This window comes from Symphalangus syndactylus, chromosome 3 (assembly GCF_028878055.3).
Source record: "Symphalangus syndactylus isolate Jambi chromosome 3, NHGRI_mSymSyn1-v2.1_pri, whole genome shotgun sequence".
NCBI lineage: Eukaryota > Metazoa > Chordata > Mammalia > Primates > Hylobatidae > Symphalangus > Symphalangus syndactylus.
Window position 1 is genome coordinate 108,727,567 of NC_072425.2, and position 20,118 is coordinate 108,747,684.

At 37.6% G+C, this 20,118-nt stretch overlaps 2 protein-coding genes across 55 annotated transcripts in view; one reads left to right on the top strand and one right to left on the bottom strand.

Moving 5' to 3' along the window:
* Positions 1 to 5,090, bottom strand: part of ANKIB1 (ankyrin repeat and IBR domain containing 1) — a 164,810-nt gene extending 159,720 nt beyond the window's left edge. For all 5 annotated transcript variants that reach the window (XM_063636355.1, XM_055272728.2, XM_055272726.2 and 2 more), the window contains exon 1: positions 4,975 to 5,090. The gene's annotated coding sequence lies outside the window, so the exon portion shown is untranslated. The remainder of the gene's footprint in view (positions 1 to 4,974) is intronic.
* Positions 5,091 to 5,318: 228 nt separating this feature from the next.
* KRIT1 (KRIT1 ankyrin repeat containing) overlaps positions 5,319 to 20,118 on the top strand; it is a 44,699-nt gene continuing 29,899 nt past the window's right edge. Inside the window, exons 1-11 of one of the 50 annotated variants that reach the window (XM_063636361.1) lie at positions 5,383 to 5,582; positions 5,894 to 6,024; positions 6,351 to 6,583; positions 7,332 to 7,479; positions 9,362 to 9,465; positions 10,357 to 10,516; positions 13,755 to 13,847; positions 14,960 to 15,089; positions 15,859 to 16,102; positions 16,588 to 16,703; positions 16,920 to 17,063. In XM_063636361.1, the coding sequence (XP_063492431.1) occupies positions 9,364 to 9,465; positions 10,357 to 10,516; positions 13,755 to 13,847; positions 14,960 to 15,089; positions 15,859 to 16,102; positions 16,588 to 16,703; positions 16,920 to 17,063 (989 nt within the window). In that variant the 5' untranslated portion in view covers positions 5,383 to 5,582; positions 5,894 to 6,024; positions 6,351 to 6,583; positions 7,332 to 7,479; positions 9,362 to 9,363. Of the gene's footprint in view, positions 6,063 to 6,313; positions 6,584 to 7,331; positions 7,480 to 9,361; positions 9,466 to 10,356; positions 10,517 to 13,754; positions 13,848 to 14,959; positions 15,090 to 15,858; positions 16,103 to 16,587; positions 16,704 to 16,919; positions 17,064 to 20,118 lie in introns of those variants that run through there. The other 49 variants (XM_063636364.1, XM_055272733.1, XM_055272734.1 and 46 more) reach the window with 49 other exon arrangements.

Sequence of the window (20,118 nt, forward strand, 5' to 3'; positions counted from 1 at the left end):
AAATAAAGATGTGATATAGAACATCTAGTGATAGAGCAAATGTGAATCACCTATTGCCTAAGGCCAGGAAACAGAAAGAAAACCCTGGCCGAATATGTTGATTTACATACTTTACCATACTCTGAAGGGATGCATTAACAAGAAGGGCAATGTTTTTATGTCTATTTGGAGAACTAAGAGCATCTCAATGAACTCTCCCTTCTCTTCATGGATTTTAAACGAACATTTTACAGCTCGGTGAGGAAAGGAATCTTGACTTACTCATCTTTGTAGACCCAGCACCTAGCCCATTTATAATTTAGTCATTGTTAATGTCCTTGAACAGGAATTCTACTACCTCCAATATTGTTTCAATGAGAAAAATATAGTAACTTGAGTAGCAAGGATTTTGCTACACTGAAAGGGAAGGACTGTTTATGTTAAGTTAAAATTGTATGTTGGACTGAAGACAGAAAAACATCAAGGATTAACTTTCTTAGGAACTCAAGTATTAAATATCTGCTCTAAAGTCCTAAAAACAGAAGAGTGTATAACCCGTAGTAAAAATCATTATCCTGAGAATAGCAAACTGCTAACAGTTTTTGGTTAAAAATTAATGATAGAATAAAATGTTTAGGATCAAAATAAGGCTTTTGGAGAAAAGAGTTGACAGTGGAAAACCATGTTTTAAAAAATGCTGAGTGTCTGAAAAATTATTACCGAATGATATCAAATTACTGATAAAGCATATATCCTACCAATAATGAGTATGATAATTTTCAAATCTGAAAGAATACATTTTCATTGCAGAAACTAAAACTCTCCAAGGCCCTTAGTTGCCAAAATCAAACTCAAAAATTTTAAAAGCTGAATAGATTTCACATGGCTCAATACTCTACCCTTCCTGGAGAATACACACATTTTTAGCACATTTTAAAAGCTTGTGGTCCCATTGCTGAACTAGAGGGAAAAAAAGGTAAACATGCCTGAAGATCTGTTACAGTTAACCATAATGAACTTTAGAATTATGTCTTTTCAAAAGTTGAAACGACTGAAAATTAATTTTGATAGTATATAATTATCTGCTTTATTGATTTATTTATTTTTAGGCAGAGTTTTGCTCTTGTTGCCCAGGCTAGAGTGCAATGGCGTGATCTCGGCCCACTGCAACCTCCACCTCCTGGGTTCAAGTGATTCTCCTGCCTCAGCCTCCCAAGTAGCTGGGATTACAGGTATGTGCCACCACGCTCAGCTCATTTTGCATTTTTAGTAGAGATGAGGTTTCTCTATGTTGGTCAGGCTGGTCTCGAACTCCTGACCTCAGGTGATCCGCCTGCCTCAGCCTCCCAAAGTTCTGGCATTACAGGCATGAGCCACCGCACCCAGCCAAATTATCTGCTTTGGAACACAAAATATACTAGCACCTTATGAAATTAGAATTTTTCTATTCAAAGCAATATTAGAGAATTAAAAACTGTTAATGACCATATGACAGCTTCTCCCCTTTAAGGACTGTACGTCAAATCTTTTCGAGAATACTACAAGGAAAAAAAATTCCAGTAATACTATACACCAGATTCTGTATGGCTTTTTATTATTATAATAATTTAGTTTAGTTTATTTGTGTGTGGGGGGGAGGTCTTTAAATGGAGATAAAATATATTTTGGGACTGTTCTAAGGATTAAATGAGATAATGTATGTACAACACTTAGCATGGTGACTGGCACAAATTAGGCACCCAATAAATGGCATCTATCGTGCTTTTTTTTTTTTTTTTTTTTTTTTTTTTTTTTTGAGACGGAGTCTCACCCTGTCACCCAGGCTGGAGTGCAATGGTGCGATCTCAGCTCACTGCAACCTCCGCCTCCCAGGTTAAAGTGATTCTCCTGCCTCCACCTCCCGAGTAGCTGGGATTACAGGGGCATGCCACCACGCCCAGCTAGTTTTTTGTATCTTTAGTACAGACAGGGTTTCACCATGTTGGCCAGGCTGGTCTTGATCTCTTGACCTCATGATCTGCCCACCTTGGCCTCCCAAAGTGCTGGGACTACAGGCGTGAGCCACAGCGCCCGGCCACTTATTCTTATACAGAGGATATGAAACAACCTTGCAACAGGGTCAAGTGGCTTAAAAACCTGTAAGAGAAGCCAATAAAGGCAGGTGAATAGAAATCACAGTCAAATATCTAGACTGGTAACCTCAATGAGGAAAGGAACCTTGACTAATTTACCCTAGTAGTTCCAGAACCTACTAAAGTGCTTGGCACACACAGTAGATGCTCAATAAAGGTTTACTGAAATGAAGTGGACATGAAGGTATCTGGAAGGACAGGCGCAGTGGCTGACATCCGTAATCCCAACATTTTGGGAGTCCAATGCAGGCGGATCACCTGAGTTCAGGAGTTTGAGATCAGCCTGGCCAACATGGCAAAACCTCATCTCTACTAAAAATACAAAAATTAGCCAGGTGTGGTGGCGGGCGCCTGTAGTCCCAGCTACTCGGGAGGCTGAGGCAGGAGAATCGTTTGACCCCAGGAGGCAGAGATTGTATTGAGCTAAGATCACACCACTGCACTCCAGCCTTGGCAACAGGATGAGACTCCATCTCGAAAAAAAAAAAAGAAAAAAGAGAGAAAGTATCTGGAAAAGAAAGAGGCAGTCTGAGGTTGTCTGCAAAATAAACTGAGAATCCAAAAATTACCATTCCCCCTAAGGAAGTCACTTTGAAAAGTAAATTAAAAACCTAAACATTTTTAGATCAATGTATAAAAACTCCCCACAGACTGGTCTCTTTAATAATGACTTAGTCCACTCCCAAATCCTTTTTGGCAAATGTGTCAAATATTTGAAGGAAATATTTAAAAACTTAATCTAAATAAATGTCATATGCATCTTCAAAGGGGGAAAAATTACCAAAAGCATTGAGGAATCTTTTTCAACTTCATTTCAAGAACATTCAGATTAACTTAATTCATAGTTCTTCCACCTACTTATACATGAAAATGAGCTTGCACTTTTATCTACAAGCAAGTTGTAAATACATATATTTCACTTTCACAAGTTTGAGTGCATACCCCAGAAAAGAAAGAGGAAAGAAAACCCACTCTTTGAGAAGTGGGCAGTGCCATAGGAGTACAAAAGAGTGGCTAACAAAACTTCCCTCCCATGTTTCAGGAGTCACCTACCTGTTAGAGCCCTTGTGTACAGCACAGTCTGCACAGTTTCAGACTCCTTACGTATTGAAAACTCAAAATTCTCGGTGTAGTGGTCAAGGGAACAGTGAAATAGGAAAATATAGTCCTATCTTCCCCATCCTACCCCAAGGAAAAGAGAGAATCAACAACATTTTTTCTAAGACTTCTCCAAGATAGCGCCCATCACCTCACTATAGCACCCTACTCTTATTCAGAAACTGAACAATTTTACAGAAAGCAAAAGCCACACCCTTAATAATACACTCAACTCTGTACAGTGCTTGGCTTCTGTGCTAAGTACATTTCCAGAGGGAGTTGGAGCTACATCTCCTGAGCCTACTTCAAATTAAAATCTGTGAACAGTGAGAAGTTACAAATCAGATAATAGCCCAAAATCAACTGCTGAAAGGAGGTTGGGGGGAAAGAATCATTAAATACATCCATCTTTCTTAATGAAATGACAATGTTTTTTAGCAACACAAAACACCAAAGCTACCAGTCTACACTACACAGTAGTTTGCAGAATAACAACCTGCAGTACACAGTAAAATTATTCTTAAATTATCGTTTGCTTCCTATGGTGCTCTGAAAAGTAGCAAATGCATAAAGTCATATAAGAGCTATTGTCCAATCACTGACAGCATTAAAATTATTTTTAAATCTAATTTCTGGAAAGTTCTGCAGTAGCAGTTTAAAAAGCAAATCAAATTCTAATGAGAAAAAACGTCTAGTTCAAAAATCTGAAAATACACTTTGAAGACATTCACAGTTTAAGCAGCAGGAGGGTCATAGGCACCAAGGTGTGTAACATCTGTGAGTGGCTGATACAAAAAAAGATTTCTCTGGAATTAATGATTGAAAATAATTATCAAATACAATCTAATATGATCTTTAAAAGTCTCTTGTCTCAAAAGCAACAAAGCAAAAGCTTGTAACAAAGCAAAACCTTCCAATACAAAGATTTTTACACCTTACACATACCCACATACTTCACAAATTAAGAACTAGATGAAAATCAAAACACTAAAATTTAAAGGTATCTAAAATACAGCAGTATCTATTTGAAACAGCAGACTCTTATCTTTACATTTATCTGTCAGATCTACCAGTAAAGCTCTTCTGAAATGGTCATTTCAATATGATTGTTCGATATGCCATTCCGTGTGAATAGAGCTTGGGAGACTAATTCTCAAAATCTCCTCAGGAGATGCTTTATTACAGCTCTAGTTTCAATGTCCTGCGACTCAAACAGCTACGTACAGAAAAATAGCTCATACACAGGGAGAAGAATCAGAATACAGGGGAGTGCTCCATTCTTTTGTTTTGGAGGCAGAAGCTCCAAAAATAAAGGTTCACTGGAGCCATCTGCACCTATCCCCACCCATCACAGCCCTGCAGAGCACTTTTACCCATCTGCTTCTCAAGACTCTCTAGCCCCCGAGGTCGGCAGAACCCGTGGTTTTCCACGTCTCAAAGGATAGGGGTGGGGCGGGGGGGAAGGCTGCGAGGAAGGACACAGATCCTTTGAGGACAGAGGGACAAGGAGATGCATCCAGATAGGGAGGATGGGACGCGTCACGGAGACCCGGAGGCTTGTAAATTCTCTGGGCGAAAAGCCCTGTAGGGCACAGAATGCTGCCTGTTCAGGGATGGAGACAGACAGAAGAACAATGCTCCAAAACAGGAGACAGCCACACTCCTAGTAGATCCGGGAGGGTGTGAACTAGGTAGCTCTGAACTCGGAGCCACAAATGGGTAGAGGCAGCCTCAAACACATCCCTACCGCGAAGCTGAGACTTACGGTTACTTCTCCCGCTGAGGATAAGGGTCGGTGGACCCAGCAACTCCGCAGCTCCGCCTCCGCCGCCCCTGCCTTTACAGCCGAGCTGATGACCTCAGGTACCCTACCCGCCCCACCCACCCGGACGGTTGCCCCTTCCTCGGCGGCCCGGGTGCACCCGCCAGGCGGAGGCTGATGTGGCCGAGGGTGCGCACTGGCGGCCCGCGGGAAGCGCTGCGTGAGCCGAAGGCGCCCACGGCGAGGCTCAGACTAGGTGGGCGCCCCCCATCCCTCTCCGGCCGCTGCGCCGCCTCACTCGGGGGAGGGGAAGAGGGGGCGGTGGCTCTTGCCTCCGCCTCGCAGTCAAGTCCGGCTCATGTTCCAGCCTTGCGCGCGCGCAGCCCCGGCCGCCCTCTCCCCCTCCCCCGCCTCCGGCTCCGGCTCAGCCGCTGGCACCCCCGCCGCCACCACCCTAGTCTCCTAGTCGCCTGCCACCAGCCCCTGAGAGACTGCAAGTCCAGTGAAAAGGAGCAGGAACGGTAGCAGCTCGACCGCCGACCCGGAAGCTCTTCCACCGCCAACCGCGAGGCTGCCAAGGGTGTGAACCCGGAAGCGATTTCCTAGCCACGGTAGCGGCGGGGTGGAAAGCTAAGGCCTTTGAAGACCTGGGACCCCATAGTTTCGGGAGAGGGTGAGGGGTGAATGGTGCTGAGGTGCGAGGAGAGGGAAGGACAGTAAAGAGCAGGTGGGCAAGAGGGTCTCCGATTCCAGAGACCTGAGCTTTTGGGGCGCGGGTGGGGAGCGCGGGGGAACCTTCAAGACGGCTTTCTTTTGGCGACTGAGGGTTTTTCTGTCACAGGAAGCTGGGTCGGGATGCTGTGCCTGGGAGGAGGGAAGGAGGAATGAGAAGGCGGTGACGGTCCCTGCCCCCCTTCGCCAGGTGACCGTCCCACCCTTTTAGTTGAATGTAGCGGCCAGAGAGGCACTCGCGGCAGCCCATACGGGTGGGACCTCTCGGTGTCCTTCGGGAAACAGGAGGAGCAAGTTCGACTCCAGCGAGGGAAAACAGAGGTGGGAGACTGAACTATCTCCACATCTAGTTGCCCCAGGCAAGGAGTTTATTTTTCACATGTAGTTACAGAGAAACCATAGCCACTTTTTGGGTGGAAACTGAGCAGAGAGGCTTACATTTTTCCCCGGTAGTGGACGTTGACGGGTGGTGGCGCAGGAAAAAACCTCCCAGGCAGAGTGATTACGTATTTTTGTCATTGCAGGGAAAGGGATTCACAGCTTGTCGTTCTAACTCACTTCTTTCCCTCTAACTCACTTCTCGCCTCTACACCTTTCTCCACCTTCTAAGGTTTTTGACTTTCATCGCTTTTTCTACATGTTTTTAGCCTCACCAGAAGTCTTTCATCTCGCTGGTCTAACTCAGGATCTCAGCCTCATTATTTTCTTACTCTTCTGGAGTGCTTACGTGCCTTTACAGTTTCTGTTTGCAAACGCTGTCTAGCATACTAAGAGGATGTTAGCAAACCTGTTCCATGGACACTAAATGGCAGTTGTACATCTCCCCTCATCAGTCATAGTGACAACCAGAAATGCCCTCCATATTTTCCAGTGATCCCAGGTAGGTGCCACCCCCCAATTAAGGACCACTTCCACTGCTTTATTTATAAGATCTTGTTACTTAGGCAGCATATTATCATTTGTGCCTAACATTTTCCAGAATGGAGTGAGCCATATAACAAAATGCCACGTTTCCTGTACTTATTCACTTGAACCCTTATCTCAGACTCAGTCTAAACATATTGCAAGCTCTAGTTATACTTTCTCGTATTTTAGTTCAGACTACTCATTTTCTATCAGTTTGTATGTGTTTCTCCCTTAGCAGTTTTACCTTCCTATGTTAGTTACTTTTGTTATTTTCCTGTCTTAAGCCTTTGTTTCCTTCTTTCATGTCACTGGAAGAATGTAGATTTTAAGTAGTCAAGTACGAATAGTTCTTGAAAATGAATTTTAAGAATATTTTGGGGATATGGTAAAAAAGTATTTGGTTTAAGAAAACAAAATACTCTCATAGTTATGTCTTTTTAAAATCACATTTGTTTACCTTTTAAAAGTTCAGGGTTCTTTGCAGTATTAATTAAATATTCTAGAGAAGTGATGAGTATTGACAAAGTACTTTGCTAGTAAATGTTTTCTTAATATGAGTTGACCAAGACAGGAATTGATTTGCTTTAAATTGTGTTTAGAAAACTAAGAGTTACTTGATTTATCTTTTAGGTCCTTAATAGATAAAATGGTTTCTGTAATTGTGCCTGTGTATCATACAGTGTATTCACAATACAATGTCTTTTTTTTTTTGGGGCTTGCAGTCTTCAATGCATCTATCTCATAATTTGTAAAGGTTTATTATCTTGAAGTCATTGTTAATCTGTGGTGAAAAGTTATTGCTAAATAGAAAGTCTGAGAAGAAAAAGGCCTCATCCTTTTCACATGATGTAGGAAGGTCTGTTGCATGAGGTGGGTTTTAAGAATGATTTTATACAAAAAATGGAACTGAAAAAAATTTCATGAAGTATATAATGATAAAGAATGATATGTCTTCAAAACTTTTCACACAATGAAATGTCTCTATCCTAATGTTTCACTGTATTTTTTCTAGTGAAATATCTGTAGGGTTTTTTTTAATCTAAATCAATGGAAAGTTTTAGAATTTAAAATAAATTTGAAAATTATTTAAATTATTTTATTTAAAATTTTTGTACAATAATTTTAATGGTTGTTTTAATCTTAGGCTAAAGTTTATGTAAAATGCCAAAAGCTACTGTATTTTAAAAGAATTTCTTCTTAAGGTAATTTTACAATCATAAGGCACTTTTTAATTATTATTTAGGGAAGTGAATTAAAAGTTACAGAGTGACATTTTCAGTTGCAGTGGAAGAAACAGGATAAATTACTCTATCTCCTCTCAAATAACATTCAAAACCCTTTCTTGAAAATGGTCTATCTTGAGAGTTGTAGCAGTAGGGAGCTCATTAAATATGAAGAGATAATTTTAATGCCTAATGGTTTTTAAAAAACTGAAGAAAGCTCATTTTGACATAGCTGGGAAAGAAACTCTTTCTTTAATGTTCTTTTAGAAATTTACTGACAAATAAATGGGGAGAAGCTTTTTCAAAAAAAGATAAAAAATAATCAGTACAGAAAGATGCACTTTAGTGTAGCCATGAAAGAAATTTATTCAGTGAAGAAAACTATTATATAACCAAGATTGTGGTTGAAATTCAGTCACTTGTTGGAAATTGCGCAATGGAGACTTAAGATTTAGGGGGACGAAGTATATGCATACACACACACACACACACACACACACACACACAGTGAATATATTTGGAATAAAAAATTTGGATTATTGACAGGTGTGGTGGCTCACGCCTGTAATCCCAGCACTTTGGGAGACCGAGGCAGGCGGATCACTTGAGGTCAGGAGTTTGAGACCAGCCTGGCCAACATGGTAAAACTCCGTCTCTACTAAAAAACACAAAAATTAGCCGAGCATGGTGGCACATGCCTGTTAATTCCGGCTACTCAGGAGGCTGAGGCAGGAGGGAGAATCGCCTGAACCTGGGAGGCAAGGGTTGCATTGAGGCGAGATTGTGCACTGCACTCTAGCCTAAGCAACAGAGCGAGACTCCGTCTAAAAAAAAACAAAACAAAACAAAACAAAAATTTGGATTATCAAGGGAATTGATAAGGGAAATGGAAAAGATTCTTAAATCACCATCAGAAAGCTTTTATCAACTGACCAGATAGTTTTGGTTCTGTGATAAGCAACTCCAAAGAAAATTATATACTATGCTTTAGCTCATCCAAATGTCTAATATCAAAGTTCTCCTAGCTAAAAGTTCTAGAGTAAATGTCAATGGATATAAAACATCTACCATTTCCAGCTTCCAAACTGTTAACAGTATAATATTCACTTTTGTAATTTATGGAAGAAGTGTATATTATTCTGAATCACTATTTCAAGTCATTATTTACAAGATATTTTATAATCATAATCACTTTTTTTTGGCCCCAAAGGCAGATTCTTACTATGCAGTTAAGACCTATGAAAATGTATAACCTATTTTAAAATGAAAAAAGAAATACAAAGGAAATCTGAAATTATCAGCTAAGGTTTTGAGTAGTTGAACAGTGAAGATGCAGTCAAAGTCATTCCTGGCTTGCCTTTTAGGCACTATATATTCTAGGATAGAGAACATTTTATTTTTTTTAAATTTTTTTCAACGTGATTATTTGGAAATAAAAGTTTTCAATTTAAGATGCATTACTTTTTTTTATCTTGCCATCAAATGTGTCATTTAATCTTTCAAATGATTTTTTTATTTGTTTTATAAAGCAATGGGAAATCCAGAAAACATAGAAGATGCATATGTTGCTGTTATTCGTCCAAAGAATACTGCCAGTCTCAATTCTCGGGAATACAGAGCTAAGTCATATGAAGTAAGAACATTTAATAATAATTTATTTCTACCATTGAGTGTCATTCTGTATTATCATTCACATATAAAGCCTTATTATATCTTGTAAATTTGTATTAACAAGCCATTTATTTTAGGTCTCTGCCCATTATTTTGTCTTTTTTTCTGCCGCGTGCCTTTTGACCATTTGCTGTTTATTGACATGTAGGTTATTAGATATTAAAGGTTACTTGCTTGAGTTTTTCTTACAATATATAGCTTTCAATTTTATTACAGTTTGTGAAATGGCTCTCAAAAATTAAAAAACCACTGCAAAAGTCAGCTCACTTAAAATTTCAATCTAAACTTTGTTTTTGGTTGTTTTCCCAAATAACTATTTTTAACAATTCGTTTTAAAATACTTTTTTGCCTTAAATTTTTAGACAATTAAGTTACTTTTCTGTAGTCTTGAATCGTATTTATTAGTAAACATGTAATTAAGGCTATATGTACATACATATACATATATATAACTTAATTGTTACTTTTTTTATGCAACAGATTTCAAGCAATATGAAATACTTCTAATTTAACCTAATTTATCTAGCATTTCCTTTAAACTGCTTTTTTAAGGTTGTCTGAAACCTGTTAAAGGGTACCGTAGGGTTTCTCAGTAGGCTACTGCATCAGCAGTGCTGTAGCTTACCATTTCTCATTCCTGTCTGCACTGTAGAAGCACCTTAAAACTGTAAGAACCAGGCCCCAGACATTCCCATCTGTATGGGTTGGGGCTGGGCATTGCTATTGTTTTAAAGCTTCCCAAATTATTCTAATATGCAGCTAGAGTTGAGAAAGACTGCTAGCTTATTGTAGTATTCTAGGGCAAGTAGACTTTATTTTAAGCTTTCTCTTAATGTTGTTTTTCTCATCTAAGATTTTGTTGCATGAAGTTCCCATTGAAGGACAGAAAAAAAAGAGAAAGAAAGTTTTATTGGAAACGAAACTTCAAGGCAACAGTGAAATAACACAAGGCATATTGGATTACGTAGTAGAAACCACCAAACCAATTTCTCCTGCAAACCAGGGTATCAGAGGTAGGAAACTTCTTTTTTAAAAAACACATTGTTTAAAATACTTGTGGAGAAAGATTCTTTTAAAAATATACACATATTAAACCAATTTTCTTTTTATGTTCCTTTACATTTAACAAACTTGCAAAAAAACTCAAGTGTTTTTTAAGGTACACTCAAGCCCCTTCAAGATGTAACTTGACAAATTTTTTAAAAGTTGAAAAGTATTTAAAGAATTCACAATATTGATGTGAAGTGTAGTTCCCTAGGTAAGTATCTTTTAACTACTATTCCTATTTCTCTACTCAATGACAGAGGAAACTATACTCATCTCTCCAAAACTAAGTAAAAGTTAATATTCATGGATTAGGGAAAGTCCTGTAAATTACCAAGTAGCGGAGGTTTTCTTCCTATTTGGTCATAGAAAGAAGACCCTTTTCAGAAAGTCAGACTGAATTGTGGAAGTATTAACCCTGAAAGATTGAGGCCCCATTTAAAATATTACATAATAGATAGATTAAAAATTAATGATGCGTTTTCTCAGGCTGTAGAAACAGATGGCAGTCAAACATTACAGAAACTACAAACTATATCCAAGATTCAGTTACTACAATTTAAAAAGTAAAAGCAATTCAGTGAAGCAGCAGTAGAAAACAGTTGTTAGTGAAGTAAAGCATACCTCTCTATGCCTACTTTTTTGGTTTTTCAAAGCTTATTCAGTGTATATTTTTATAGGGATTAGTTGTCTGATTCATCTGTTTCAGTAAAGAGATTGTTTTTGTTGCAGAGATACAGCCAAATACTGTGGTTTGATTTATTAGTTATTTTGGCTATTTGTTTTCTACAGATACATAACTGAGCTATAAGCCTGTGTTTCATAACTTTTGGAGGTACCATTCACTGTATTTTAGCTCCCTGATAACGTTACTTCCCCTAATAGAGCCTGAAGAGTTTTTGTGGGTTGGGACTGTAAGCATTTTAACTCAGGATTATAAGTAGTTCCTACTTATAAGACGTGAGGCGCAGTGGCTCACGTCTGTAATCCCAGCACTTTGGGAGGCCAAGGTGGGTGGATCACGAGGTCAGGAGTTCGAGACCAGCCTGGCCAATACGGTGAAACCCCATCTCTACCAAAAATACAAAAATTAGCCCGGCGTGGTGGTACACGCCTATAGTCCCAGCTACTCAGGAGGCTGAGACAGAAGAGTCACTTGAACACGGGAGATGGAGGTTACAGTGAGCCAAGATTGTGCCACTGCACTCTAGCCTGGGCGACAGAGTGAGACTCCGTCTCAAAAAAAAAAAAAGTTCCTGCATATGATCTGTGATAAACACTCCGAGTCTCAAAAAGAGAATCCCTTTTCTCTGATTACCAGATTCACTATATAATAAGATGATCATGAAAGCAATCTTAGCTTATTAAAAAGGTGGAGGGGGCTATCCTTTTTTGGGAATCAAGGCATATGAAGACTCTCTTTGGATGCCACAGATTGGTCAGTCTTATTTACCTCAGTCTTGGACTTCTCTGATAAATTTGCATCTGAACTTATTCTACTATTGCCAGATTGTTATAGTTATCAGCATCTATCCTGACACCAAATCCCTGAGACAGAAATCTGATTAGCCTAAATCACATATTTGAGCTGACAAATCATTGTAGACATAAATTATAGACAAGTCATAATTTGTTATGAATTAAATAAGCTCTGCCACTAGGTCCACTTACCCAGAGGAATATGGAAGAGATCTCACTGTTAACAAAAAACTTCCCCTGGTCCAGAGGGCTGGGTAGATTCCCTTAGGAGGAGTTATGAGTGACAGTCACCGTGAAACATATCTAGCACCATTTTGCCCTGTATACTCAGACATAAAATGTACTAATATATTTTCAGGGAGCTTTTAACAAGAAATTAAAGTAGAAAAGTTTAATATATTAATGAGCCATACTGTATCCTGAGTATCCTATTTGTTTTTCTAAATCTATGAAATATTTTTGAAGTAATACGATACCTTATATAAACATCACATGAAAATCACAAATGACTATTAGCAGTAGTTAGGCTTAAAATTTTTGTACTGTGCTGTATGTCATTTACAAAGCACTATCACACTTATACATGAAATTCTTAAATTGGTTCTGTTGATAGGTAATGATTTTCACATCTATAAAATGGGAATGGAGGCATAGGCTGTCTCCTCCTATAAGCATTTCCATTGGTAAAGGAATTAGGACTAGAACCTTCATCACCTAACTTGTCAGTGCTTCCCTGCCCCACTGACAGATCTCATAGTTACATATATAATTTGCAAAATAGGCATTTAAATAATGGATCATAACTGGATTTGGGGAAACAGCAAGGCAGGAAAGATTAAGCAGAGACAAGACTTCAAGCCAGACAAAAGAAATAGTGCCTCTGAAGTATATTAGAATGTTGTTCTGTATCTAACACTTATATTTTGTACAAGTGTTAATTTTGTAAAATAATTGGGGGCTATAATATTGAAGGTCTTAATAGTCACAAATATTGGCTCTGATATTTTGTGAATAAGTGAATCTATTTGAAGTCTTATCATTTACCTGCCCACAGAAGGCAACCCACCTGCCTTCTAGGCATTTCTACCTGGGTCAGAAACGAGGTTCTGTTTCTTAGGGTGAGGAAATTGGAAGCATTGAAAGTATAACAAAGGTCTAGAGAATGAGGGGTTTTAGAATACAAGACTTGTAGGTTATTATTTATTAATAACTTATTGCCAATTCAGGAAAAACATTAAGAATGGTAGTTACAATTCAGAACAATAGTTTGTAGCCCAATCAGATTTTAATAAAACCTGAAATTGAGGATGGAGGTTAAATATTAAATGAAGAGCCACTAAATATTAAGACTTTGAAACTTACATATGCCAGAATATAATAAAATTCTTACTGTCTCTGTCCTAGATGAGTGAGGTGGTATATGCATATTGACCCTGCAGAGTACATTGTTGTTCTCCCTTCTCAGCTCTTAGCAGAACAGTTTTCCTAGCTATGCTTAGGAAGCTTCTCTTCTAGGGGTCAAGACCAGGACCCTAAATCTACAAGGATTGTCCACAGAATGATTTTGCATTTATCAGTTTTTATTAGTACATATAATAAAATTGACTTAGTATATTTCAGTTCCTCTTAATGCTGCCTTTTAAAGTATCTGTTTTCTAATTCTCAGGGTAATTTATAAGATTTAAAAGTGTATTATTTTTGTTTTGCTAACTTTTTAAAAATGATTAGGAAAACGAGTTGTACTAATGAAAAAATTTCCTCTGGATGGAGAGAAGATGGGCAGAGAAGCGTCATTATTTATTGTTCCATCAGTTGTCAAAGGTAAAGTCTAAATGTATCTTACAAATCTTTATATAGTTTAGATGCTAAGTAAAGGTCTATTGAGGAACTTAGGAATTTGCATTCATAGCTACTGCTATATTATAAAATACATATTTTAAAATTAATAGAAGGGAAATATGTTACTTAAAGACGTTTTGATTTCAAAATAATATACAGGCTTCTTGGCTCAACAGTAATGTTTTTGTTTTAGTTTTTAAAAGGATGAAGAAATGAGGAGGGAAGGCATAATTGAAATTTAAAGTGCTCAGGTTACAATAAAGGATTTTTTTAAAGATATGCCATAGATAAAATAAAAATTGATCCTTAAGTATTCTGGAAAATTAACAGATTATGATCAGAACCTATCTTGTATTTGGGACAAGAATCAATAATAGTTCTAATATACTCTGCCTAATAGTAATATTTTTAAAAAGGAAATCTAATGTGAAAATGTAATATTTTATTCCTTTGACACCCTGGCATAATAAACACGTTGAGTTTCAGTACAGACCTCGCAGCCTATAATTTTGTGACCTTGGGCAAATCTCCTCTTTAATCTTTAGCTCTTTATTTGTAAAATAGGGACAATATTGCTACCTGCTCCCACTTGTTTCATGGTGCTGGAAAAATTCAGTGAGGTATTAGATATGAAATCACCTTGGAAACTAGAGTACTAGCATCATGTAAGATAGCAGTAATACTGATGATATACTGTATTAATCACCCACCATGGGACATCCCATCAGCCTGCTGCTACACAGTGCTGACATGTATTTTATTAGCCAGCTGTAGCGTTCCAGATATATTTTTCCAGGCATACTTAGGTTAAAAAGTTCAGTATCTTAAGTAGCACTGGAATTCTTATTAATGAGTTTTACAACATTGTTGAGGAAGATAAAGAGGAAACAGTTTCTGCAGTCCTCCAAAATTCTAAATGTTGCATTTACCTGAGTGGACAAGGTCACAGAGCTAGTCATCACTTGAATCCAGGCCTTCTAGAACAATTTATTTATACTTAACAAGTTTTAATTTTTTAACATATATTTTTAGATGAAAACATGCAGATGTAAACCTTTTATATGGTAGCATAATTCTTCATTTTTCTTTTTCAGATAATACTAAATACACATATACCCCAGGATGCCCAATTTTTTACTGCTTACAAGATATTATGCGAGTCTGTAGTGAATCCAGTACTCACTTTGCTACACTTACAGCAAGGATGTTAATAGCCTTGGATAAGTAAGAAATGCCATTAGAAGTATCTTTTAATTAATCAAATACATGTTTATAGTAGAAATTAGTTCTGATAGATACAGACACTTTGAGAAGAAAATAATGAAAATAATATATGTATTAAAAAATGGTAAGTTTTTCAATTCTAATATAAAAATGAAAAACCCGAAGATAAGGTTGTCCTGGCCTGGGTACAGCATGTTAATTTTATTTTTCAGAAATGGCAAACACTGCCCTGGCTTAAGAATTAAGATTCCCCTGTTATGAAACTATACATTTAATACTGAGTTACTCTTATCAGTGAATAAGTCATTCAACCTCTTATGCCTTTGTCTTTCTGTAAGAACAGGGCTAATATCACCTACATCTCAGTAGTTTGAATTTTAAGAGAACTTTTATGTTTTTTGAAAGGAGTTTTTATTACTATAATGGCAAATACATTTTAAAAATTTATTTGCCGTATCCATTAACGAAACTTTTATTAATAATAAATGAAGTATTTGTATACTGACTTGATCTTTATAGATCATATGAACATATTATCACATGTGCCCCTAAAGTATGTACAGTATTATGCATGTTTTTTTATTGTTAAAAAAAATCAATTTGCAATATAAATAAATTTTAAAAATAATAAAGTACTTAACACTAAATTAAAATTATAAAAATCTGAAGGTAATATTCACAAGTGTCATATATCAGAGTTAGATAGTAATCTACCTTTTTCATCTTCACTTTCGAACAGCTACTTCTTCCTCTTTTTTTATTTTGCCAGGTGGTTAGATGAACGTCATGCACAATCTCACTTTATTCCAGCTTTGTTCCGACCTTCTCCTCTTGAGCGGATAAAAACTAATGTCATAAATCCTGCATATGCTACTGAATCAGGTCAGACAGAAAACTCACTACATATGGGCTATAGTGCACTAGAAATAAAGAGTAAGATGTTAGCCCTAGAGAAAGCAGATACCTGTATTTACAACCCTTTGTTTGGATCAGATCTTCAATATACAAATCGGGTAAGAGTTGAATGAATTTTAGCTCTGATTTAAAAGACGTTTTATCTCAAGCGTAATTTTTTTTTCCTGAGATATATACATCTATTACTAATTATAAACATGAAGGCCTGGTGCAGTGGCTCACACCTGTAATCCCGGCACTTTGGAAGGCCAGGGAGGGCGGATTGCCTGAGGTCAGGAGTTCGAGACCAGCCTGGCCAACATGGTGAAATCCCGTCTCTACTAAAAATACAAAAATTAGCTGGATGTGGTGGCGTACCCCTGTAGTCTTAGCTACCCCAGAGACTGAGGCAAGAAAATCGCTTGAACCTGGGAGGCGGAGGTTGCAGTGAGCTGAGATCACAGCACTGAACTCCAGGCTGGGCAACAGAGCAAGACTCATTCTCAATAAATAAATAAATAAATAAAAATTTAAAATAGAAACATGTAAACATTTAAGATGACAAAGCTCTTAATGGGTTTTTATTATTGTTTTCCCTTTCTAGGTAGATAAAGTGGTAATAAATCCATACTTTGGTCTAGGAGCTCCAGACTACTCAAAAATCCAAATACCTAAACAGGAAAAATGGCAGAGAAGCATGAGCAGTGTCACAGAAGACAAGTACTGTTTCGGTTTTACTCCACATTGCTTTTATAAAAACTTACATTCTAATTTAAAGTATTGTTTAAAATTATATATGCAATTTGTGTGCAATGTAGTCACTACTGAGTTTACAGCTGCTCAGTGATATAGAGCTTTCATAGATGTGTCACATTTCTTTTGAAACAATTTTTACAGTCCTGTTTGTATTTTTCAAAATTTCTTTTTAATGATTAGGGAACGACAGTGGGTAGATGATTTTCCTCTCCACCGAAGCGCCTGTGAAGGAGATTCAGAATTACTAAGCCGTCTTCTCAGTGAAAGATTTTCAGTCAACCAATTAGATAGTGACCACTGGGCACCCATTCATTATGCATGCTGGTAAATGGAATATTTATTCTTTTCTTTTTAGAAAGAATACATTTTTAATTATAAATGTTAGTGCTTCTTTTCAAGACTGTTCTCATTCCAAATACTTTTTCTCTACCTGTTTGCCTTAGGAGTTTTCTGTTTTGATCTTAGATGATTGTATATGTGCCAATGTTCAGAACTGTAAGGTCTGCCCCATGGGGAACGTACTGTTAGTGTTCTTAGGCATTGCCAGGTCATATAGTAGGATACTTAATGACTAGTAAATGTCATTGTAGAGTACAAAGTCACTTATTCACCCTTGCAGTTTCTCTTGTTTTGTACTGGGATTATGTTATGCTTATCCTTACTGGAAGTTTGCACGTGTTAACTACTTGCGATTTGACCTTGCGTCTTGTTATAAAAGTATCCTTTTAGTGCTTTGAGAAACTGTGGTTATTAAGAAGCCCTCAAAAGCCTTCATTAGAACCACAGCTTTCCATTATGTTAGATACTAGTGTTGGGACAGGTTTGGGGTTAGCTCTTTCCACTAGTTGCCCAGTGTAGCTCTTGGTCTCCTTCTCTCACATAATTATTTTTCCCCTCAGTTGGGCTGAGTTGTTAGTGTTTAGAGTAGTAGTTAACTGTTTACTATAAGTCATCTTCTAGAAAGGGTATAATAAAGTTTTTTACATTATTTCTGTAGGAAAGTTGCTCTTCACCTATTGTTTAAAGTAAGCTTCCTTGGCTAATTTAAGAGGTACCGGCCAGGCCCGGTGGCTCACACCTGTAATCCCAGCACTTTGGGAGGCCGAGGTGGGTGGATCACGAGGTCAGGAGATCAAGACCATCCTAGCCAACATGGTGAAACCCCGTCTCCACTAAAAATACAAAAATTAGCCGGGCGTGGTGGTGCATGCCTGTAATCCCAGCTACTCGGGAGGCTGAGGCAGGAGAATCGCTTGAACCCGGGAGGCAGAGATTGCCGTGAGCCGAGATTGCGCCACCGCACTCCAGCCTGGTGACAGAGTGAGATTCCATCTCAAAAAAAAAAAAAAAAAAGTACCACATTATTTATTGCCTTGTTAAATGTCCACAGTGTCTTAGTTGTATTAGATTGAGCAAGGTAATTCACTTTACCTCTCTGCATCTCAGCTTATTTATCCATATATAAAATGCAGTCGATCATTTCTAGAGTTTCTTCCAACTCAAAATTCTTTTGATTTATCTGATTTTAATATTTGTAATCAAGCAGCTAACTATAGTTGCTTTATATGTCTGTGTGTGTGTGTGTGTATATATATATATATATAATACATATATATAAAGATCTTTTTTCTGTTTCCTTAAAAATATGCTCTTATATTTCTTATTACATGGAATTTTTGTATTAAGAGTTACTGTAATTGTCTTTAACTGAGTTAATAGTTGTTTCTTCAGATTACCAGAAAATACCGGCAGCAAAAACAATACTAAAAGAAATCACATGCAGCCAGGTGCAGTGGCTCACGCCTGTAATCCCAGCACTTTGGGAGGCCAAGGTGGGCAGATCACGAGGTCAGGAGGTTGAGACCATCCTGGCTAACACCATGAAATCTCGTCTCTATTAAATATACAAAAAATTAGCCGGGTGTGGTGGCAGGTGCCTGTAGTCCCAGCTACTCGGGAGGCTGAGGCAGGAGAATGGTGTGAACCCAGGAGGCGGAGCTTGCAGTGAGCCGAGATGGCACCACTGCACTCCAGCCTGGGCGACAGAGCGAGACTCCGTCTCAAAAAAAAAATGTCTTTGTTTCATTCAGCCTTTTAGTCCTCCCCTTCCAAGCTATTCTAAACCTTTCTACTCCTAAGTACTTAAACTTTCACTACTTTCTTTTTCTACTTTCATTCCCTATACTCTTTTTTGCCCCCTATTTTCAAAGAAAATTTAAGGCGTCATCAATGTTCTTCTCCATCCCTAATGATCACTTTTTGTCCCCATCTCTCTCCTGTATCATAGGGTATACATGTAAAAATTCTTCTTATTCTTCTTAAATTCGCTTTTCTTTTTCCACATCTACTTTCTTCTTGCCCTCAAACATGCATGATTCTCTTCCTTCTTGAAAGTTACTTTCACCTGAACCTACTTCTTTTAGCTACCATCCTGTTTCTTTCCCTCCTTTCACAGCCAGATTTCAAAGGTGAGTGGGAGACACACTCTGCTTTCTCTTTTTCACTCTTCATAAACCTTAACTTTTTCTGAGTTTTTGATCTGTTTCCCTGCTCTGCAGCATTTAATTCTTGACTACTTTTCATTCTAAGAACAAATTGGAGTTGAAAGGGTATAATGGAGCTATAATGAAGGTCAGTACAAATGCAAGATATTATTGATATCATTGCTATTGAAACACTCACTGGCCTCCATTCTGTGATCTAAACCTGTGTCTTAGTAGTAGTACTACTAAGATTCAGAAAACTGGCTTCTAACTCTGGCTAGTCACCATGAGACGTTGGGCAAGTTAGTTAACCTCATCAAGCTCCATTTTTCTCATCTGTGCAGTAAAAAAAGTACCTCTGCCTACTTTATAAATTTTTATGATTATATTAAATAATTATATAAGAAGGTAGCTGGGAAGTTTTAAAGCATCATACAAAATGTATGTTTGTATTATTTTTATTATTACTTCTCAAATTGCTCCCTCACTATCTTTTCCCTTTTAGATGTATTTCATTGTTCTAAGGTGATCATATTTCTCTAAATTCGTTCTCAGAAAGATTTCATCCATTCTTTCAGACCATTTAATTCTTTTCAGTGAGATGATTTTACATATTCTCAGATAGATACTCTAAGCCTTTGCCTTCCGCCTAAGTAGTTTCAAGTTGCCTACTAAACATTTCAGTCACTTATCTTTTGTATATAAGGCATTTTGGAGAATATAAAGACACTGTCCCTACCCTCAAGGAGCTGCCAAGCTGATAGAGAAGAGGTATGGATAAACAAGGATGAAATTAGGTCGAATGAAATAAGTCACAAAAAAGAAGCAAAAATAGAATGCTAAAACATAGTGGGAATATAGAGAAGATAGATTTTAAACTATTTCAGAGGCATAAT